This window comes from Lycorma delicatula, chromosome 6 (assembly GCF_047948215.1).
Source record: "Lycorma delicatula isolate Av1 chromosome 6, ASM4794821v1, whole genome shotgun sequence".
Lineage (NCBI taxonomy): Eukaryota > Metazoa > Arthropoda > Insecta > Hemiptera > Fulgoridae > Lycorma > Lycorma delicatula.
The window spans coordinates 14,704,691-14,730,169 of NC_134460.1; the positions used below are offsets into that span (position 1 = coordinate 14,704,691).

General features: G+C 29.7%; 1 protein-coding gene across 8 annotated transcripts in view; it reads right to left on the reverse strand.

Moving 5' to 3' along the window:
* LOC142326654 (cytoplasmic dynein 2 light intermediate chain 1-like) overlaps positions 1 to 25,479 on the reverse strand; it is a 66,347-nt gene that overhangs the window by 26,802 nt on the left and 14,066 nt on the right. For 4 of the 8 annotated variants that reach the window (XM_075369255.1, XM_075369252.1, XM_075369253.1 and 1 more), the window contains exons 1-7: positions 18,939 to 19,042; positions 18,575 to 18,689; positions 18,030 to 18,131; positions 14,091 to 14,348; positions 10,411 to 10,479; positions 6,126 to 6,283; positions 2,002 to 2,146 (exon numbers count right to left, since the gene is read on the reverse strand). In XM_075369255.1, coding sequence (XP_075225370.1) covers positions 2,002 to 2,146; positions 6,126 to 6,283; positions 10,411 to 10,479; positions 14,091 to 14,348; positions 18,030 to 18,131; positions 18,575 to 18,689; positions 18,939 to 18,955 — 864 coding nt within the window. In that variant the 5' untranslated portion in view covers positions 18,956 to 19,042. Of the gene's footprint in view, positions 1 to 2,001; positions 2,147 to 6,125; positions 6,284 to 10,410; positions 10,480 to 14,090; positions 14,349 to 18,029; positions 18,132 to 18,574; positions 18,690 to 18,938; positions 19,053 to 25,479 lie in introns of those variants that run through there. The other 4 variants (XM_075369257.1, XM_075369259.1, XM_075369258.1 and 1 more) reach the window with 4 other exon arrangements.

The following is a 25,479-nucleotide window of genomic DNA, read 5'->3' on the forward strand; positions in this document are numbered from 1 at the left end:
ACAATGTGCTTTTGCATGTTGTGAACATAAGCATAGTTTAACTAGTTTTATTCTCATTATATAAGAAGACTAGATTAATTTTTGAAATGAATAACGAGTAATACCGACTACATGTAAATATTTAGAGTGTGATAGTGATATGGCCCTAAATAATAGAGGGCATTGCGGTATAAAACCTTTTGGAATTACAGGATATGTGGTTTGAAAACCATAATTTGCAGCACAAAAAGTATGCATTTCATGTCATTTTGGGTGGTTTTGTGTCCTTTATGGTAGGATTTCATTTATAATGAATTCAAAATATGTACCTGATGCTACACCAACAAATCTTCATACCATTGACCACTGACAACTGTGTGTTTTTGCCATTTAGCAGAATGGTTTGAATCTAGGGGGCCAGGTAAGATAGTAAAGATAAATTCAGTCAATAAAAATTGAATTTGGATGGCAAAAATATAATTGTAGATATTTACTTAATGACGAGAGGGTGAAATACACTGAGACAGTAGACATTTTTTTTTAGTTCTTGTATTAACATGGGACACTTGACAAATAGCTTTCAATTATTAAGGAATACATACAACTAGGCAAACATTAATCAGTGACTGCTGGATTTCGTACCAGCTGCTTTAATACAGAATGGATTACTCATCTTACTGTGAACCGTAAAAAGAATTTAGTGGATCTGAGCACAAGGCATTTACACAAAATATAGAAACAAGATCAGCACTCTATAATTACAATAACCGGCTCTATAACGGACCGAAATTTCTTTAAACAATACTGGGATAAGTTTAAATATTAACTTCCTGACCTTTAAAAATACATTATTCTGATTAGTAGGAAGAACTATTATGAACATTACCAAAACCAGATGTGATAGGCCCTAACAATAAATAATTACCCGACTTTATAACATGTACAGAAGTGGGTTTAAGAAAATTCTACAATAATCTTAACTGCTATAAAAAGATGACAGAGAAGGAACTCAATGAAAGAATGAATTGCATCTATCAACAATATATTCTCTATAAGTTTCAATTATAGCACACTTAAGGTATTACATACATTAGTTTAATAAAAGCAGTTTGAGTTGGACCAAAGTTCATGGAGAAATTATTATATAATATGTTTATTTATCACAACAAAAAATACTTTTACTTCATTGAACTAATTTTCTTCTCAATAACTAATTTTAGGACTAGTAGATTTAGTAATATATTTAATTTCAACTTTTAAATAATCACCCTGTACTGAGTCAACATATGACGGTATAAAAAAAAAACTCAATTCTGTTTTCTTACAGTAATTCATAACTAACATGAACTTAAATATAAGAAATGATAAGAAAAGACCTACGGTAATCCTAATGATTTAAATAAGAGATATAATAATATCTCTTATTCATATAATAATTCTTATTGATATAATATCTCTTATTTATTACCTTTTTCACCTATGCTAATTTCTCAACTATCGTCATTTAAATTCAGTTGCTCATCTGTGAGCAGCTGAATTTAAATGATAATAATTAATGCTGTAAAATTTGTAGTGTAACAACTTTGAGATTACACAAATGAATAATGTTGTTAACGACAAAGGTATTTTCAAATTTAAACAAAATCAGCTGAAGTAATCAACAATATTGGAGTTGTGATAGATCACTTGTAAAGTACTGGATTTTTAAACATGGGGATTACAAACTTGCATCCAGCAAAGGGTAAAATTGTTAGTCATAATGATTATAAAATTCCTCCTTTTATACAGTTTTTTATGAAACACCGCCTCATCTGAAATTAACATACATAAAGTGGACCCTATCATTACCAGAAATAATTATATACTTTATAACAGAAACTTAATACCCTGAAAAAGTTATTATTTTAAAATAAACATAATCAATACAGCATTACAAGTAACTTGTATTGATAAAAGAAATGCAGATAATCAAATGTCCTTAATCACCAATAATAATATAAACCTGACAAGTTTATTACTTACCTGTGGGAAATGTGAAGTAAAAAAGTGTTTATATTTATCAATGGTCCAAGAATTATTGGTTGAACCCAATCCTTGAATACTTTCTATAAGATCTGCTCCAGGAGGTACCAACAAAGGTTTATTAAAATCTTGAGACACAGTCTTACTGTAGAAAGAAGGATGAAAAAAATTAACAATAAAGTTATTTAACATTCTTACTAATGGACTACCATGCATGGTTTTGCCTGTATAATCATCTTAAACTATGTTGTGCTCGTCTGCATTATTAAAGAAATATATAAATATATATAATATATATATATATATAATATATATATTTATATATATAATATATAAATAAATAATATATGTAGTATATTTTATATAAATAACCTAAAATAACCACCAAACACAGTAACAGACCCTAAAAAACTAATAATAAAAGTCGACTTTTGTGGGATTTCTGCATCATCAGTCTGTAAAAAGTACCAAAATTACTTTAAAAAAAAATTTAGAAAATATAAGCCCCAATAACCACAACACTTGACCAACATAACTCAATGCCAGCTGGAGTGACAATGATAAAATGTGCCAATCTGGAATGATTATCATTTATTTATTTTATGTTTTTATTTGATAACGTTTGAATTTTTTACAGATTGATAATGCGGGATCCCTTGAAGGTTCTGTTACTGTGTTTAGTGATTATTTGACTATTTTATTGTATTATATGTGCATATAATAAAGATACTAGTGTAAAAGATAAGTGAATATAAGTGTAAAGATTTCATCACTGTATATTTTTATATATATACAATACAAAATTATAAGTCAATGTTGAAAGAATCAGTCTATTACATAAAGCTCAAATACATTTTTTCAAAATGTTTCTCTTCTTTGAGAAAGTAATTTTTCCATTATAATAAACTAAGTCAGTCTTTCTCAACCTGTGAGGCGCTCCCCCTAGGGAAGCATAATAACGCTAAATGCGGTGTGCAAGCATATCAAAAAGAAAATATTATTAAAAAATTGTATTAATTTATTGAAAGGAAAGCAAAAAAAAAAAAAAAAATACATTCTGACATAATAAATACAAATTTACATTGACATAACACAATTATAAATAGGATTGTATCAGAACTGCACAATGTATTTAATAATTAACTTATCAATACTAAATTAAGAACAAGTTTAATAATTATTAGTGATTCCCTTAGGCCTGTCTTGCAGGGAAAAGTTTTTCAAAGGAAGGTTTAATATTAGAAATAGACACTCTGAATTCTTTTTATATATTTGCCGAGATCTATATTTGTCTTTAAAGCAGCCACCTTAGAAATTCCGGTTTTGCAAAGTTAGGATGTTGAAAATGGTAATAGTAAACAAAATGCTCTAGTTTTCAGTACAGAAAACTCTTTATCCTCCCCTGCCCAAAATTCAAAGAGTGATTTATTACTAAATTGTCTTTTGATTTCGCCACTTGCTGCGAAGGCTATAAAGATTTCTTCTTCGGCAGTTGAGAGCCCTTTGGTAGTATTTTGAAATGGATCCCTAACCCACTTGTAACTTGCTATAAAGCAGTCATCAGAAAGAAAATACTTTATAACATTCCTTGCCAGCATGGCTAAATGGTTTTCAAGGTTAAAAAACAACTTTCACATGCTGTTCTTTAGCCTTGTAAGTTTTAACATTCATCCACATTTGTAAACATTTCTAGGTTTTAATTTCTGCTCCACAATTCTAATTTTCTACAAAAAGGATTATCACACATATCCACCAATGTATGTGTATTTGCTCCTTGGAGTTGAAGATTCAAGGTAATTTAATTTCTCAAATATGTCAACCAAGTAGCTCAATTTGAAAAATGGCAATTTCTTCTCCTAATTCATAAAACACATTGCAAAAATTTCCCACATGATAACCATCTTGCCTTGCAATAAACACCATATATTTACAGCAGATTTTTGATTTTAGGGATCTCATTTTTATATAATTTACTATGGTTACAACTGTTGTTAGTACAATATTCAGACTAGGACTTATTTCTTTGGAAGACAGAGCATCTCCGTGGATCATGCAATATGTCCAAACATACTGTGGAGATTTTTGTTTCTCAAGTGCTTGTATAGTTTGGAATATTCCAGGCATTGAACGAGTACCATCAATGCATATTCCGACGCAATTTTTCCACTCTACGTTTGCCTCGTTTATAAAATCATTTAAGACAGCAAATAATGCAAGTGCTGTTGCTTTGAGTTCTATTGGTTTGCAGAAAAGTAGTTCTTCTACTGCTGACATATCATCACAAAATCGAACATAAGCAATGAAATGAGCATCTTTATTGCTATCTGTTGCCTTATCAAGCTGAATTGAAAACAATTTGTCATGCAACTTCCTGTAAAGCTGATGCTGTACATCTTCAGCTATATCACAATTTGACAGGTAACAGTATCATTTGATAGATGTATGGACTACAGTTGTTTGGCAAAATTATATCCAAACATAGTTTGTTCTCAATTGCAGCTGGAAAAATACTCTTCACCAATGGTGTGAGGCTTTTTACACCTGTCTATTTTACATGAAACTTTGTAAGAGGCAAATAAAGCTTTCATATTCAAAGTTTTTTTTAAAAATGATGTTTGCTTTTCAAATGATTTAAATTTAATTCAAAGAATTCTCAGGGTTTGTTAACGTACTCACTATGAAGCGTTTCCAAATGTTGTTTAAGTTTATTAGGTTTCATGCTGTCTGCTGCCAAAACTTTTGAGCAAATAACATATACACAGGCCTTTATTCTTCACTTACTTCAGTACTGGCAAATCCAAAACTTAAGTATTCTTGAGAATATTTTCTTGATTTTATTTTCGGAACAAGCTCATCTGTGCACGTGTTGATGCTTCACTATAATCTAATATTCGCTTACACATACTTAAAACTTTATCCATGATTCTGTATAAATCTACTGCCGTGAATATTTATAACCATGAATTGTGCAATAAACACACAAATTTCAATATACACATTCATGATACATTCAACAGCGATAGGAAGATCGACTGAGACTGGCTGGAATTGAACAAAATGCAGCATTTATACAAGTTTGTGCAGACGGTCATTCAGACGTTCCAGAATGCTCAAGACAAATTGGAACTTCTCGCAAAACTGAGAGCTACAAGAATGTATTATAGATATGGTGGACATAACACAGAGCAATAGATAGGCATCGATTCTGGTTTTGTCAATGCAGCGGATCAGTGTTGCCAAATATCAGTAAATTTACTTATTCTTATAATTAAGGTCGTAATGTACCTTTAACGTCAAAATAATCAAAATATGTTATTACTGTATACATAGTTACTGTATGAGAGAGGGACACAATGAAAATTTTGATTGATTATTGGGTCGCAAATACTGAAAGGTTGAGAAACACTGTACTAAGCAGAAATTTTCTATGATAATAAAATCTTGTTTATGTAAATGAAAGTCCAGTAATAATTTCCCTGCAAAATCAAAGCATCATTGTTTTGCAAAAAGCACATATAAAATTATATAGAGTGTATTACAAAGTTCTCCTGGGACTTTCATGACCTATTCTACTCGTGAAAATAATGGAAAAAGTTCATATACACATAAAGCATATCCTAAAATGGTTTGTTTGCACATTACAGCTAGTGAAAAAGTTTGCTTGGGTTTCAGCTATCCCAGTGAAATGAGGTTGTACTGAAATGTTTAGGATATTAATGAACGGGGAAATTGGTAACTTCTTATGGTTTTTGACCTGAAAATCAAATAAAATAGGTCCCAGAACAGTATCTGTAGTAGTTTATGAGAAGTTTGGGGTAAAAAAATCCTGTTTTTTATGTTTGACGAAATAACATTGTTAAATGGGTAATAAACACAAAGCATTTGTTTTCATTTGAGAATTGCAATTGCCATTTGCAGTTCTTTCATGAAATTTCATTTTCAAAAATTGTTATCTGAATTATTTTAGATAATTAAGATTCATCTGTAACAGCTAGCAGTACATCAATATAATTTGGCAATAACTTTTTTTTATGATGATTGCTATACTTTTAGTTTTTCTTGTAAGAAAACATTTATAAATGTAACATCATAAAAAATTATTAAAAAGAAACTTTATTACTTACACTGAAGTAGTTCCAAATGCATAATGACTTAACAGTTCACGAGTGCGTTTCACTAAAGCAGCATCTTTTGAACTATAGAAAACTAATGTAGCACAGGATGTATGTGCAATATAACGTAAACAACGGCACACAATACGTTTCTTTTCTGGTTCAAAATCCTTTTATTACAAAAAAATTGTTTTTAGTATTCTATTTAAAAAAAGCTTACTAATGATTTCTATTTATGTATTGTACACTTTAAAGATAAATAATAAGACATAATTCTTGTTCTGTTGTATTTTAGATATTATAAAACAATTAATTTTATAATTATTCTACTAAACAGTTGAGCACTAAAAAAAGTGTTTATATATATATATATATATATATATACAATAATTATAATATTTTTTATATATATTTTTATAATATACAATTATAAATAATTTATATATAAATTGTGTAATAACATTATGTAATTATTATTACATATTATATATATATATTTATATATTATATATATATATATATATATATATATATAAATAAAATTAATAATAAAAATAAAATAGAAACCATGTAGACTAGTTAGCCAAAGTTGTGACTGTACCTCAGTCATTATTTTATTAAGCCATTATTTAAAAAAAAATGTTAGTAATGACTTCATATTTTGTATTTTTAATTTTAATTTACAATTATAAAAATTTTGAATATATAAAAAAAAATTTAGTTTCATTTCTGTTTTGATTTAATTGGAAAAGGATCTTTTAACAATTTTAATCTTAAAATGTAATTTGAAATGTCAATTTTAATTTTAATGAGTAATTTGCAACAAAAGATTTGAAATATTATGGAGCAACTGATAATGCAAGGTAGTTGTGAAAGCGCTCTTGCTTGAAATTATGGAATAAGGTAGGTGTCATCCTACTTTATTTTATTAATTCTGTACTTTGATTGATAGGATTAATATAATATATATATATATATATATATATATATATATATATATAGTTTATTTTTCTAAAGTCGATTCCCTTGGGAATCATATTTCTCAAAAAATTGCATATATAGAAAAAAAATGCATATATATACTAAAAATAAAATAAATAATTTAACAAAATAGAAATCCATGTGGACTAGCTAGCCAAAGTTATGTGACTGTACAAAGTTGAAGTATTAAAAATTAGTAATGTCTTAAGGTGTGCTGTAATCTACAGCAGCTTTTATGATTGTGTGACCTCATACTGTATGTAGGTCGATTAATATAAATTTACTTTTATATTTATATATATATAATTTGAATGTGTATTATTTATAAGATGATCAGAAACATTACAGAAACCTTTTTTTTACTTTTATAATATCTAAAGTGTTCATTGAATCTATTTTTAAAAACAATCTAGTGCTTTTACCTATATAAATATGGTCACATTCTTTGCATTTTATTTTAAAAATACCACACAAAACAATTTGGGAGGTTTGTACAAACCATATGAATCAGTATGTGTATTATTTTTTATATGTTTTATTAAATGGTTATTTGTCTGGTATGCAGGTTTAAATATGCAGGGTGTCCCATATAAAACGCAACCCAACCTTATATTGGTAGGTATTGAAATAATAAAAAGGCATGTGTAATTGTAAATGTAATTTTTATTATTACCATCCATTACCTTACATTTAGAGTAAAGGTTGGAATACAATCTTTAGAGTAAAGGTTGGGTTCTCGAATACAAGCTTCAATTCTTTTTACAGCGTTTCTTGCAACTTTTTTCAAAGTTTGTGGCTGGATATTTAATACAGCTTGTCCAATATTGACTTTCAATTGTTCAAATGTTCGTAGTTTGTTGCTGTAGGCTTTTTCTTTGAGGTAACCCCGTAGAAAAAAATCCGCCGCAGTCAAATCTGGAGATCTTGGTGGCCACAAGCCTCGACCAATAACACTATTAACAAAGAATTCCTCGACGAAATCAGAAGTTGAACCTGCGGTGCGACATCGCACCTTCATGTTGTAGCCGGCAGTGTCTGTCTTCCTCTTCCAAGAGTGCGATGAACTGAAATAAAATATCCTGATATCGTTCTGCATTAATTGTGTACTCGAAAAAAATAAGACCGATTATTTTCTTTCGCGATATTGCGCACTACACGCCCAACTTCTGCGGGTGTAATTGTTTTTCGTGATAAACGTGGGGGTTTTCAGCACTCCAAATTCTACTGTTTTGGCTGTTTACGTAGTCGTCCAAATGAAACCGTGCTTCATCTGTGAAAAATAACAAATCAATAACATTAATTCCCTCACGCAGAAATCGACGGAACCGTTGACAATATTGTAATCGTTTTTCTTTGTCTAGCGAAAATACCATCTTGTCTCTAGCAATACACTGAACGTTATGATTGCAGTGTTGTTACTATTGGCAGTGTTCTACTTCGTCGCCGTGATGTTCAGATGTTGGACGAGTCCATTTCAGTAACGAGTAGGGGAGTAAGCTTGACTTTTGACATTTCATGGATGAGTGATTGATGGGTTGCGTTTTATATGGGACACCCTGTATATCTGATACCATAACCACAAGGATTGTGGAGGATCTGACATAAGTCACAAGAGACACTAAAAACTATTATTCCCAAAAAAAAAAATACCTTATGCCTTGTATACAATAGACAGAGAAGTATGAAATCTTTTCCTACTTACTCCACCAAGTTTAATATACTTTGGTACATCAGTCATGCCAGCCTCACTACAGCGTAGATGATATTCATTCCTGTACATGACACTTTCACCCTTTTCACTATACTAAAAATAGCATTATATTTTTTATGGATTTACAGTAATCATCATTGTTAATCAGAAAAATGAACTCTGATAGGCAATTATTGACTTCTTTAAAAAACAACAATAAATAAAACTAACCCATCATGTTAAAAAAACAGCAAATTAATGTACCCAATTTTGTTAAGAAATACTGGATTAATTACAATGCCTCTTTTTAGTGGAGGATTTAACATTAAGTAATTTTATTTTAAATTCGATGATTCTATTCCACAATAATACTTCATTTCTTCTATTTAAACTTACAAGTTTTTTATACTATTTACACAGTAATACAAACTAGAAACTATCTTCACATAGTAAATAAATAACTAAATATTACATTCAAATCATATATACGAGTAATTATACATCACAGAGAGATCGCATCACTAATGGTTGGGTGTCCTATTCCACAGAAAAAAAGGAACAGCTTTAGAATTTGCCTGCAAAGATTAAGGCAAACCCTGTAAAAAATTTGGTAAGGAAACAATACATATATATGCCATGGGAATCAATTCAGCTGCTGCACTGGCTTCATCTGTGGTGTTATGCTAGGCCTTCTAATAGCTGGAACATTAGCATTTCTTCATTGAGGTAAATGGGCGTACTTTCATCTGTGCCTATAAACTGTTGAAGAAGTCGTTCCCTAACTGGAGGGTTAAAAAAAAAACTTGCCTAATATATGAAGCCAATTCTCATATTTTTCATAAAATTTAATATAATCTAAATATATATTACAGGAGGATGCAGTAATATAAAAGAGGTGGTATATTGTTCTACGTACAACCAGACATAAAGAAATGTTTGTCAACTATTTGGAATTCAAGGAAATCTTCAACATTAAAATTGTATCAAAACTAGGTCTAAAAAAAGTAAACTATAAATGAGTTCCAGAGTTCATGGATTATATCTCTCATTCATACTTCCAAATAAAATTTATACTAATTTTCCTCACTGATCAAAATTATTACTTTGCATGAAAACTATTAAAAAAGAATTTGATAAAAAAATCCTGCAGTCATCAAAACGTGAGTGAACAGACCAGACTGTACATGTTTCATGTATACATGAAATACATTATGTGTAAATGAACATCAAATCTTCTAATAAATTGTTATCAGGTGCATAAAGCTGTAAAATTCTTAGAAATCCCAGCTAGTTAAGTCTAGAAAAACTGGAGAAAAATTTGTATAAAATATAAAAAATAAAAAAAAAACACCTTCATAAAATAGAAAATGTAAAAGTGATCGTAGTCAATGTCTTTACAGCAGGCTGCAGACCAGGTCAGGCGTGCTAAAAAATCTGATAAATTTAATATGATAAAGCACCTGATCGTAGTTATAGTTACTGGATAGTTAAGGAAGATGTTCTGCGCAGTAAAGAGCTATATAATTTATATTTTTCTTTTATTTCTAATAGTTATGAATACTGAAAAATAACTCTAAAAATATACTTATATTTAAGATGTTAGAGAAAACTTTCAATCGTATTTACCTGAAATAAGTCATATTTTCCACCAATTATTATAAGGGGTATTGGAAACGGATCCATTCTTAAATAATCCTAAAATCAATAAAATTATAATAAACTGTTATTAGAACACCAACATGAATGTGAAGTAATGTAAAAAAAAATTAAATATTCCAAGAATAATAAATCATAAGTTTTAACATTTGATCTGTTTTTAACAATTTTTTCATAGAGCCAAAATTAATAAAATCTTATGTCAAGTAGTTTAGTATCAAAATTAATAAAAACTCATAATTAAAGAATAAGAATACATGATTCTACAGTACAGATCATGATATTAAACTTTATGATAGGAAATGATAAAAAAAACATAAAAAGTTTTCAAAATCATTCCCAGTAGTTTTATTTATCATTCACAAATAGTATGACTCAACTGATCCAAAATTTTCATACTGAAGATTCCATCTATACGTCGTTTCACGCTTCAATTCAAATAACTAATTATTCTAATGCAACTTTCTTTATTAAACATTAAAATAATATTTCCTTTTAGAAGTAACCTTTAATTTGAATTTGAAACACTGAATGTCATAAGTTCCTGAAATTAGATTTCAAAGTATGTCAAAAATTCCAAGATACAAGGCATATTCATAAGGTAAGGGCCATCGGCTTATATTTAAATATTAGCAAGTCTGAACACAGTTTCACATATGCAGCGCCATCTATCGGCTATTTACGAAGCAACTGCAGTTGTTGCTTAGATTTAGTAGTTGTTTGCCTGCCGTTGATTGCAGATCGCAATGTCCAAGACAATCGTTTCTCCCACCAGTTGTAAAGTGCACACTGTGATTCGAATTTTGTGTGCAAAAGGATCTTTAGTTACTGAAATTCATCAGGAGTTGTGCCTAGTATATGGACCTACAGTAATGAGTGAAGGAAAGATTTTAGATAATGGTGTCCAGAGTATAAAAAGGGCCACACAAATGTGCATGACAAAGAGTAGAGTGACATGCCCAACGTTTTGAAAACGACGAGGAACTGAAGACTGTCATTGTCAACTGGCTCAATTCCCAGGCAACGAACTTCTATGCAGAAGAGTTAAAGAAACTGGTGCAGCATTATGAAAGGCGCTTAGAACTAAATGGCAATTATATGGAAAAGTGAAGTAGATATGTAACAAACTAAATTGAAAGTAAAAACCTTTTCTCACGAGTTAATTTTTAAAGACCAAATTGCCCTTACTTTATGAATATGCCTTGTAGATTAGAATTTGTCTAACTTACTTTGTATAAAGCAGCTTAAAAAATTTCCCAGATTATTTTATAATAAGTGTATTAAAAGGTTCTGCATTATATTTTCTTTTAGAAGTTTCAGACTTCTGTCAATATTCATAAATTTTTTGAAAACATTCCTGGAATCTCAGTTCTTAGAAACCGTTCTAATTACTTCATTACCTCAGTGATGATATTCTCAGCTTGTACAGTTTTCTTTTCAGAATAAATTTTAAGAAAGGAATCAAGCAAATATCAGCAGATGTCAAGTGAGGAGAGTTTGACGCTCCAGGGAGTTCACTGTTCTGCAGATAACAATTTTCTAGAAAATGTTTAAAAAGAATTTTTGACAAGTATATGATAAATTTTCAGATCACCAAGGAGAATACTATAACAACTTCCAACTGATATTTTAACTTTTAATGCTATTTAATCAACAGATTTCCTTTTAATATTTTAAACATACTCATTCCTTTGGTCATTCATAACAATAGACTGATATTCACTACAAATATCATCAATACTAATAAGACTCTCTTGGAAACAGTTGTCATTTGATTTTTTTTCACTTCCAATTCACTGTACATTAATGTCTGATTCTGATCTTTGAAGCAAAATTATCTTTTAGCACACTGTTCTATGACAGAAAATATAATTTTATGATGTTACAAACATCATTTGCGTTAACACAAACACAGCTATTATTATTATTACTTTGTCGAAACTGTGATGCAGAAAATTAATAAAATGACTTCCTGTCACAATTATTATTTTAAATTTTATTCATGTTGAATTTTTTGCTACTTCACTAATGTTTCTTTACATGTCAATTGTAATTGGATATACTTCTCATAATATGCATGTTTAGGTATAATGAAATAAAGAAATAGGGTCATTATTTGAACAATGCCAGATTATAACAACTGATAAGGTAAAAAAGAATGACTGTAAATTTATTGGTTCTATCATTGGAGATAAGCTTTCATTATAGAGCAACATAATCCATAATTAAATGCTAAAACAAAAACTGACATGATTGAACAAGTTGACAATTAGAAAAAAAAAGTTAAAAATAAGTGTATAGTTTCATAGAAAAGAAACAAACATTTTTTTTTAGGAAGATTGATCAAAAGCCCAAAAATTAAACCAAATAGATAAAATGTTGATATGTAAGCACATACATTTATTTGTAAATGTAAATTATGTTAATTGGTTAGTTAGACCGTATACTTAATTAATTATCTATTTCCTTCAATACTATGTCTTTATTATATTTTTCATGTTTCTTTAATATCAAATTAAATTAATGAATTAATAAATTACAAATTCTAGAATACTTTATGATAAAAAAATTCTATGTCAACATTACATTGCTGACCTCTGATGATGGCAGCAACTCAATCTTTCGTCTTTGAATCCTGGGTTGAAATCCCAGTAAGTATGGCATTTTTCATACTCTACAAAATTCCATTTCCATAACACTATGAACAAATTTTAAAGCTTGTTAGATGAATTAATTCATCAAGCAAACATGTTTGATAACTCATGTAAAGCATTGCATGCTTAAAAACTTTTAATATTTAGATAAGGCTTTTTTAAACATGAGAAAAATGTAGCTTAATTAACCCAGAGATTTTAAATGTTGACCCAGTTTAATTTTGTACATATCTAAATCTGATAATCTCAAAAAAAAACTGCTCCTCATTCTTTTTACACTTGTAATAATTAAATTCAGGATGATTAAAGCACATAAGTTAAAGTATTTTACCCAGAAATATTTGCAAATTCTGACAATGTTTTCATTTTTAAAATTCACTTTTTTTCAAAAAAATATACAACAGGTTTAAAAATAAGTGTTAAATTAGAGGCATTCTTTGTATTTAATATTTTAGTTCAATTTTACTTTGGTTAAAAAATAAATACTGAGGGATATGAATAAGAAAAAGTTTAGAAATTACTCGCTCAATCAACCGAAAGCAGTCTTATAAACATAAAATAGTAAAATGGTGATATGCAAATTAAAATGCACTGCCTGCATTATATATTACTTTGGGCAAACCAAAAGTATGTTTGGTGATAGCAGTATCAAACACATATAATAATATACAGATACAAATACTAAAAAAAATTAAGCAAATGAACATAGATCATATATATTATTTGACCGCATACTAAGGGAGTCTCATATGCACTTTCAGACAGCATTAACAATACTACCAAAGGAGTAACAATAACTCTTCAAAAATATCTCTTGGAAGCACATTTCCATACAATACAGAGAGTGAGAGTTTTTTAAACAATTTAACCAAATCTTACCATGTTGATCAATGAATTTTCAATATCTTTACAGCTGTTCAAAACAATAAGAATATGATGTGTTAATAATGTAACGTATATTACGAATAACTAAATTAAACTATAAATTATACTTACAGGATGATCGCTAGGTATTTTCTTTTTAACATTATTTATAAGAGTACTGGAATCTTTTCTTTGCATCAAAAAAGTTTTTATAATATTTAATAATGTTTCTAAGGTTGTCCATAAAGTACTTAAAGATGAAAGATCTAGCATCATAACCACTGTCATTGACTTTATTTTAAGTGAGTTTAACACTCCACCCTCATTTGACAATAGACTGGTAAATAATGTACCACCTCCTAATTCCCATATGTGACATATATCTTTAACCTGTAAAAAAATATAACATTTTCAGAGAGGTTGTAATATTATTGTGTATAATTTTTATTACTCATTATAAATTTAAGAAAATCGTTTTTTAACAAACACAATTAAAAAGTAATAATGATAATATTATGTTGACCAAACAAAATTGTTATATGTTTGACAATAAAAACTATTTATAAGGAAAAAAATGGCCAGTAGCTTACCATTATAAATTATTTTACCAGTGTATTGTCTTATAACACATCCCATCATAGAAAAATGCAATTCCCAACATTTGTTTTGAAACCGCAGACAAGGAAAATAGTGGAAAATTATTTAACATTTTATTCTTCTTGGAACTATAAACTATATTCTTATAAAAGAGTAAATAAATAAAATTTATTTACTCATGTAAGTGAGAAAAATTCCAGGACATTTATTTTATTCAAAACATTCATATACAGTCATCATACACTATTGTCAGTTTATACTAATATCTAATATACTTAATAATCTGAAATACAGGCTGATAAGTTTATAAAAACTTAATTTAGTGTGATGTTTAAACATTTTAGTACGTGTTGTCATGGTAAGATGAGTACAAGTGAAGAAAGAATGTTCATGAAATCCTTTTACATCGAGTGCATGAATAAATTATTGAAAAGTTCAAAGGCAATAAAAAAAAAATATTGAGAAATCAGTAAAAAAATTTCACAAGAGATTATCGTTGTGACCAAAAATGAATGACAAAGTTAATTTTAGGAGGAGATGAAACGAATGAAAAGTTGAGGGGAATTGATTACATTTCCCCAAACATATCTCTCAGGAAGTTAAAACAAATGATTTGTGATTTGAACATATAGTTAAGATAAATTTTAAATATATTATATTCAAATTCTGCACGGACTTAACAAGATGATAAAAAAATTACTGATTAATGTAAACGGTTAAAAGTCAATGGTTTAAAAACTTTGCCCAAATAGACTTGACTTTCTTTTTTAATGAGGCTTTGTTTCTTCTCAGTGGATACAGAAACATCCAAAACTATCACGTATATAACATATAGACATATATCTATATTGTTACATAAAGAGGAAGAGGGTTTTTTCAAAAACAATAAACTACTAAATCAACCACAACCAAATTTTTACCCACCATGTTTCTTAACATAAGTGAGAAGGTTTTTAGATATATTTAATTTAAAATAAATTTTATATATATATATGCGTATGTACTAGTGGAAATTTTCCAGTTGAAGCGCAAACTTTAATGAATTGAATTAATGAACTATGTACTGTGAGTCTCTGTCACTGTGTGGGCAGGGTCTGAACTGTGAATGATTTGAATCAATCAAATGAATAATATTACAAAAGTAATAGAATTAAATTAACATTAAATAAATTTAAAAAATTCTGTTTAACAATAATGGGCTTCCTGTGGGGACTTGCTCGTTACAGCCACCCAGGCCAGGATGGTGAGGTATGTGAGCACCTTGTGGGAGGTTAGACCAATCATCATCAACTGATAATAAACGGGGTGCCCCTGGGGAACTGTTTTGGGAGGTGCAATAGGGTACTGTTATATTTCTCCAAACAATGGTCCAATTTTCAAAATTCAAATGAGGTGTTTGTTAGTAGGTTTAAGGCTAACTTTTGCATGCATCAGGTACACTCTCGATCTAACAGAATACAGTTATTTGGAAATGTTATCCAAAATTGAAAAATTATTTATTAAAATGTGTAAATACATAATCTGTTACACTTCTCATTTGGGCCGCTAGGTGGCAAGCTGCTAAATTCTCATGTTCCTTTCTTACAGTGAATCGTACCTAAGATACTTTTCAGTAGAGATATTTTCAATAGAAATCTTATTCAAACTGAAGACATCATACATGAGTGATTTATAATCAACTCCAAGCAAAAACTACTGAATATAAATTGATGAAAATTTATATACATGTTCTTCTTACAGTACAACTGCACACTACAAAAGGATTTTTTGAAATTCCCAGTTTACAGAGGTAAAAATGGAATAACAATGAAATTTACTATTTTTTTTTAAATTTCTTGGAAACAAATGAAGAAGTCTGCCAGATTTTTGATTTGAGTAATCTAAACATGAATAAACCAATTTTTAGATTTTTTAAATTTGACCTTGAAGGGGGTGAAGAAAGGTAAAAATTATTTTGAACAATGATTTTAAATTTTCCCAATCCTGACTATACTAACGAAATAATCAGTAGATTACCTGCAAATACACTTCAGATAAATATTTAAAAAGCATTTTTGGATTTTTTTAAGGGGTGTGGAAATATACGGTGCTGTGGCTCAACCAACACAGCCACTGCCACTGTTACTGTATGTGTGACTTGCTGGATCTGCCTCTGGTTACTTGACTGAAAAACATAAAATAAAAAGATTGGTCGCTTTGGGAAACACAAGTAACCCAATAGTGCAGGTGAAGCTGCGATGCGGAGCTAGGAACTCAATATTTTTGTAAGTACTTGTGTATATATATATATATATATATATATATATATATATATACACAAGTAAGTACTATATATATATATATATTTATATAAAAAAAATTAGTGTGTGGTGTGCTTTATCAAGAAAAAGTGACTAGGCCAATTTTAAAAAGTAAATTCCAAACATAACTAAGGAACTGATGTACAGTTCAGTGGTGTTAGAAAAGAATGAAAGGGTACTGCTGGTTGTTACAGGATAATGTCACCTGTCATGTTTCTATTATTTTTAAATTCTTCAAAGACAGGTTTAATTCTAGGGTCCTTGCTTCTATGGTTCCCTGACCTATCAACTCTGTACATCTTTTAATGGGATTACTTTTCTAAAGTAAAATGTGTAATGAAACAATCCTCATAGTTTGGTTCATATCAGCTAAAAATAAATATTGACTAGTTTTTAGTCTAGTATTTTTTAGTCAATATCACCTGGAATATTGCAGAAAGCATTCCAAACAATGTTGAATAAAGTTCGAAACAAAATAAACAACTTTTATAACATTTGAATATATTATATTATTTATATTCAAATCTTAATCTTTTTTATCAAATGGAGTGATGTTCATGTTTTTATTTTTGCTTTATAGAGGCAGTTCTTTTTATAGAGATGATGATCCCATTGTTGGAAGATTTTTAAACAAAAAATATGTCATTTATAAAGATAAGGCTATCTCATTCTTGCATTCCTTAAAAATTAAAAGCGTAAAATAAAATAAACCTTAAAAATATATAATAAATATGATTTAACAAAAATTTGCATAACTAAAAATAACATTTTTACTATTCTTTAAATTTTGACTTTTTAACATTTTCACCATATTAAGGGTTATTAAATCGATTGTTATTTGTTTTTTACTCGGTGCCAATTTCAAAAGTTAAAATTTAAAGAAGTATTTAAAAAGTATTATTTTTTTTAAACTGATTTATTTATTTTCAATTCAAATTCTACAGAAAGATTTTTATAAAATTTAAAACTATTTTGCAATATTGATTAAAGGCATTAGTAAAATTCTTACAGCTCATGTCATTTTCATAAACACAATAGTATAATTAAAATGTTTCAACGCTCAACAAACATTTCACGATAGGATTGCAAAATTAATTGTACAAACAGAAGGATATATCTAAGGATAAGATACTTTTAATTACATAATTATTTTAAAATAAATAAATTTCCATACCAAACTTTTTCCAGCTTTGCGGCCAAAGGAATACTCAAGAGCAAGTGTTGGTTTTTCAATTTCATTTCTGTCTAGAAATTTATCGATCAAAGTTGATTTACCCTGAAAATAGAACACGATTATGTACTATAATCTATTTAAAAAGTAACAGCAGAAGAAGGTCATAAACTTGAAATGTTTTTCACAAACGGGCATTGTATTTATCTGCTTTTAAAGTTGGAATTATAGAAACACATTTTTCTTATGGTATTTTTGTATAACTTAAGTAATTTAAGGAAGAAATTTATCAAAATCTAAATATATTGTTCTTACTTCAAAGAACATTACATTTCTATTAATAAATACATTTACAGAAACCTGTTTTAAAAAAATGAACTTACAACAGTTCAAATTTTATAAAACATAAAAACTAGTCATAAGAAATTTAAGTGAAACTAAGTACATCTTACATTATGACAAAGCTACGTAGCTTTGTCATAATTTATGTAAGTACAATATAAAAATATAATAAATAATGTTAATATTATTAAACTATTTCTACTTACAGATCCTTTACTTCCCACTACTAAAAGGGTCCTTTCTTTAGCATCAGATTCTAAAGGCGGCATTAACAACTGCTGTCTATTTAAAGTTATTGCAACATCACGTAGGCTCTGATTCCTGCAAACAGAAAGATATTTCAATAATAATCATTAAAAAAACATAATTAATTACATTATCAATAGACCTCAAAATAAAACCAAATCTTTAGCACATAAGTGATTTGAAACATAATAACTGATCACATTTTGGGTTGGATTTAAAATCTTTTTAACACAAATCAAATCAACAAATACCCAACCTGTGGCAATTTACTAGAATTTAAGAATACAATATATTGAAGTATTGCTAAAATCTAAGAAAACTCACCCTTTACTTACTGACATGGTTTAAATTAAAATAAAATACCTATTATTACACCTATAATACCGTATTTAGAAGTTAGAAAGAAACTTAAAACAGTTAGGTTATGTTAAGAAATCAGAATAAACAATATCGAGAATTTGAATAAAAAGCAGGCTTGCAACTTTACTTATAAAAGAAAAATATCTGTCATTCATTTTGTAAAATGTATGTTCTGTAACAAAGAAATATATTTGAATTATGATAACGTTCTTTTATTTTTGACTATGTATACAAATCTCTTACATAAAAGAGAATTTCCTGACTTGAGATACTGACTCGGCGTACAACCAAAACTATTATAGGTAGAGATTTGAAATTTTCAGGGTACCTTCGTATCTTTTAAGTAGGCGTGCACTAAGAAAGGAATTTGCGAAATTTTGATTTTAGGGGGTTCAAATTGATAAAAAACTAAATTTTGTGTTAACAGCGCTATCTCTTGCACGTAAAAGCAACATACGCTATACTAAATATTTTACGATTACATTGCAGTGTTTCCGATATGTGTCCGCTGTAGACTAAAAAATTATCGGACCGATTTACGCGCGGGGAAGAAGGGAGAAAGGGAAAAAGAGATAAATGGGAAAAAGGGGAAAGGGGAATGAGAAAAAATAAAAGAGTGAAAAGGGAAGAGGAAGGGGATTAAATACATTTAATTAAAATTAAATTAAATTTAAAATAATTAAATTAAAATAGAAATAAAAAAATTAGAATATGTAAAGCAAACAATAATTGAAGATGCCAGATGCAAGAAAATTGGTAGAGATTAAAAGCGTAGGTAAGCATGGAAATGAAGTAATTCGTTACATCAAATCGTGTGTGCGCACAGAGCGACAGAATGAGTGTGCGAGTGTTCCAGAAGAATGCCGTTAAATTTTACAGCTGTATTTCTCTGTTTCTAAAATAATGATAAAAGTTTATAATACACATGTGTCCGGAGAAGGCTTTGTTTTTAAATTAGGAATAACAAAGCATTTTATCATGATTTCTGCTTAGCGGCAAAATGAACCCGTACCGAAATTCATTGAAAACCAACTGAAATCGAAAACCGGGGAACCCGGGAAACCGGGGAAATCGAAAGGGGAAAATCGGCAAAGATAAAAGGGAAGAGGATAAAAAGGGAAATAGGGGAAAAGGAAATGGAAAAATAATAAATGAGAAGGGGAAAAGGGAGAAAGGGAAAGAGAAACGGGAAGGGAGAGCGAAGCGAGCTATGACACTGATCGTGACGGGAAACGCAAGTAACCATAGAGCACGGGTGAAGCCGCGATGGGGATGCTAGATTTGAAATAAATTTTTTGTTTATCTTTATTGGACTTTTATATTGAACTATTTTAATTCATTCATAAAATGGACTGGTCTAACAAATATTGTTCAGTTTTCTTATCTTCCTTTATTTAAGTTTTGGGAAACAATTCATTGTTTATTGTATATTCCTTTAGTATTTTTCATAAAAAAATTTTATTTACCGTTTTATCAGGATTTAATGAAAATCTGAATAATCAAAATATTTAATCTGTTGATTAAATATTTTGTATTTATAAGAAAATAAGTTTGCTATTAAAAAAGCATTGCGAGTGAAGCTACATCTATATTATGGGCGAAGTTGCAACGGGGTATGTTAGTATATTCATAATAAGACAGAGTAACTTCAACATATAGCATAAAAATTCTAAGATATTTCATATTCCTATTATTTTTCTACAGTAAAACAACTTTTACATAATTTCATAAATGTAATTTATGTTAACTAGTTGATTTAAACAAAAAATTAATTATATCCAGCAGAAGGTTTCAAGGATGCAAAACGGTTTAAGTAAACAGCTACTAGTTCAGGAATATAAAACTGATAATGTAATATCAAGTTCAGTAAAACTGAATTATACTGCAGCAAGTAGAAAATGTGTAAAGTATCACTGGAAAACTGATATCTCAATAAAATGGATCATGAAGAATCATACACAACAGTAGATCTTAAATTAATCATATCAATATATTAAATAAATTATAAGTTTACACAAAATTGAGTAATTTATTGTAAAAATTTAGTCAGTCATTCTTTTTAAGAGAATGCTTTTGAGAGCAGTGTGGTTTTGTTGCAATGTATGGAGTTACATTCTCTATTAGGCTTTAAAAGATTTTATTTGTGATTTTTCAGAGAGCATACATGATTGGGAAGTTATTTTTATATATTTTGAGTAGTTGTTCAAAATGACAAATTTTTATCCTGCATGTTACAAACACATATAAAACAATATTCAAGTGAATAAGCACAGTTTAAATCACACACCCTTCAAACAAATCACCAATAATAAAGAAAGATCTTTCAAAACCTAATCCAAGATCCTGCATTATGTTCTCGTAATAGCTCAAAAATAATACACAGTTCTTCCAACAAAAACCTCTGAAGACGTTTAATTTAGGATTAGAATTAAGGAAAACAAGCTCAGAAGGAATTGGGTAGATTTATTAATAATTTTAATTTATAATCACCAATAAATAATTCAGCTTTTTTTAATTTAATATTTTGTTTCATGTTAATTTATCGGGAAATTTAAAGAGTTCAACTTTTTTAATCGCATACAGTATTTATGAATCTAATCATACATCAAGAAATCTAAATTTTAGGTAAAACCCACCAGCTTAGTCTGGTGGTGAATGCATCTTCCCAAATCAGCTAATTTTGAAGTCGAGAGTTCCAGCGTACAAGTCCTAGTAAACTCAGTTACTTTTACACGGATTTGAATACTAGATCGAGGATACCAGTGATCTTTGGTGATTGGGTTTCAATTAACCACACATCTCAGGAATGGTCGAACCGAGACTGAAGACTAGACTTCATTTACACTCATACATATCCTTATTCATCCTCTGAAGTATTATCTGAACAGTAATTACCAGAGGCTAAACAGGAAAAGAGAAAGAAAGATTTTAAGTAAATAATTTATTATTTAGGAATCGCTGATTTACATGACAAAAGAGAAACACTTGGTTAAAAAACATATGATTTCTGATTTATCTAGCACAGAAATGGCTGTAGGAGCTTCATTGATATTAAATATCTTTTACATCACTCCTAGGACAGAGACAAAAACTTTGAAATTTTTACTCATGAAAATTCGAATATTTGAAATGTAAAATCAATCTTCAAATCATTTAATAAAAATGTAAAATGTAATAATTTTCAGATTCTATCTGAAGGCTCTTTGTCATCACTATCCTTCCTTTTATTTCCACTGTGCTCTTCCACTCCTCTAGTTAGCATTTTTTTTTTATCTTCAGTCATTTGAATGGTTTAATGCAGCTCCCCAAGATTCCCATCTAGTGCTAGTTGTTTCATTTTGGTATATGCCCTACATCCTACATCCCTAACAATTTGTTTTACATATTCCAAACGTTGCCTGCCTGCACAATTTTTTCCTTCTATCTGTCCCTCCAATATTTTTAACATTCTCCTATAGCACCACATTTCAAAAGCTTCTAATCTTTTCTTCTCAGGAACTCCGAACGTCCAAGTTTCACTTCCATCTAAAACAACGCTCCAAACATATACTTTCAAAAATCTTTTCCTGACATTTAATTTTTGATGTAAACAAATTATATTTCTGACTGAAGGTTCATTTCGCCTGTGCTATTCAGCATTTTATATCGCTCCTGCTTCATCCATCTTTAGTAGTTCTACTTCCCATGAAATAAAATTCTTCTACCTCCATAATCTTTTCTCCTCCTATTTTCACATTCAGTGGTCCATCTTCATTATTTCTACTGCATTTCATTACTTTCGTTTTGTTCTTATTTATTTTCATGCGGTAGTTTTTGCGTAGGACTTCATCCATGCTGTTCTTGTTCTTTCTAAATCCTTTTTACTCAGCTAGAATTGTTATATATAATCAGCAAATCGTAGAATCTTTATTTTTTCACCTTGTACTGTTACTGCAAATCTAAATTGTTCTTTAACATTATTAACTGCTAGTTCTATGTAATAATTAAAAAGTAACTCCCTTTCTTATTACGGCTTCTTTCTTATGTTGTTCAATTATTACTGTTGCTGTTTGGTTCCTGTAAATTCTAGTTAAATTTTTTATGTATGACTAGTTAAACTAATTGTTCTGTATTCTTCACATTTATCTGCCCCTGCTTTCTTTGGTATCATGACCATAACACTTTTTTTGAATTCTAACGGAATTTCCCCTTTTTCATAAATATTACACACCAGTTTATATAATCTATCAATCGCTTCCTCACCTGCACTGTGCAATAATTCTACAGGTATTCCGTCTATTCAAGGAGCCTTCCTGCCATTCAAATCTTTTAATGCTCTCTTAAATTCAGATCTCAGTATATTTTTCCCCTTTCATCCTCTTAGACTTCCTCTTCTTCCTCTATAACACCATTTTCTAATTCATTTCCTTCGTCTAACTCTTCAATATATTCCAACCACCAATCAACTTTGCCTTTCGTATTATATATCTGTGTACCATCTTTGTTTTACACATTATTAGATTTTAATTTATGTACCCCAAAATTTTCCTTACCTTTCTTGTATGCTTCTTCTATTTTAACAATGTTCATTTCTCTTTCCACTTCTGAACACTTTTCTTTAATCCACTCTTCTGTTGCTAGTTTGCAGTTCCTGTGTATAGTATTTCTTAATTGTCTATAGTTCCTTTTACTTTCTTCATCACTCTCATTTTTATATTTTCTACGTTCATCCATCAGCTGCAATATATAGTCTGAAATCCAAGGTTATCTACCAGTTCTCTTTGTTCCGCTTAAGTTAGTGTCTGCTGATTTAAGAATTTCATTTTTAACATTCTTCCATTCTTCTACATTTTCTACCTTATCATTTTTAGTCAGACCTCTTGCAATGTCCTCCTCAAAAATCTTATTTACCTCCTCTTCCTCAAGCTTCTCTAAATTCCACCGATTCATCTGGCACCTTTTCTTCAGGGTAAGTTTTGCAGTCGATGAGTTGATTTCTAAATCTTATCTTAACCATGATATAATCTATCTGATACCTTGCAATATCCTCTAGCTTTTTCCATGTGTTTATTCTTCTATTATGATTTTTAAACTGGGTGTTGGCAAGTACTAAATTATACTTCGTGCAAAACTCTGTATGTCCCCTCTTTCATTCCTTTTGCCCAGCCTGTATTCACCCACTATATTTCCTTCCTTGCCTTTTCCAATGCTTACATTCCAATCTCCAACTATTATTAAATTTCCATCTCCTTTTACGTGTTTAATTGCTTCATCAATCTCTTCGTATACAAACTCTACCTCATCATCATCATGGGCGCTTGTAGGCATATAGATGTTATCAATCGTTGGTGGTTTAGGTTTTGATTTTATCCTTATTACAATGATTCTATCGCTATGCATTTTGAAACACTCTACTCTCTTCCCTATCTCCAGCTACTCTGTATCACTGAGCACTCAAGACCCCTCACCAACGGCAAGGTCTCATGATTCATAGGATGGGTGGGTAGAGCGGGTAGAGCGTTACATTCCAATCTCTAACTATTATTAAATTTTCATCTCCTTTTATGTGTTTAAATGCTTCGTCAATTTCTTTGTATATACACTCTACCTCATCATCATCATGTGCGCTTGTAGGCATATAAATGTTAACAATCGTTGTCAGTTTAGGTTTTGATTTTAACCTTATTACAATGATTCTATCGCTATGCATTTTGAAATACTCTACTCTCTTCCTTATCTTCTTATTCATTACGAAACCTACAACTGCCTGCCCATTATTTGAAGCTGAGTTATAAACAACTTTTGGTCAGGTGATTATTCTAAAATCACCTGACCAAATCATTCTGATATCAGTGAGAATAATCTGTCGTCTGTTTTCTCAAATTTCTGCATTCCATCTAATAACTAGTGATTTCAATGCCCATCACAGTCTTGCAGCTCATTGTCATGTTGTACCTGAAGCAATATAGTTGATCAACTGAGGCAAAACTTAGATCTCTGTTTACTGAATGATGGATTATACATGTTTATGTCATATTCATCAGGTACATTTTTGTGCATTGATCTGTCCTTCTGTTCAGCAGCCTTACTCCTGCTTCTTACCTGGTGAGTTTCCAAAACCTTCTTTGGAAGTGATCATAGACCAGTTATAATCTCAGTTGGTAACAGTGATTTGCACCAATCAGTCACGCAGATGGCTGGTTCAGAAAGCAGGCTGGATCAGGTACAAGGATTCCTTCAGCCAGTATGACAAGAGTGGTGACACAATCCACCAACTTGCCAACTTTACACACAAAATTCTTGATAGCGCGAATGAATTGATAGGGAAGGCGGCCTGCTCTTCCTTGGTGGGATGAAGCCTGCAGGCATGCACTAAGAGACTGATGTAGGATTTTAAGTAATTTCAATGAAAGACCAACGACTGAATTGTTCTGTGCCTTCCGCAATGCGAGGGCTGTTCACTGTCGAGTGTTTCGGTGTGCTAAACAAAAATCTTGCCTGAATTATGATGAAACCATTTCTCGGA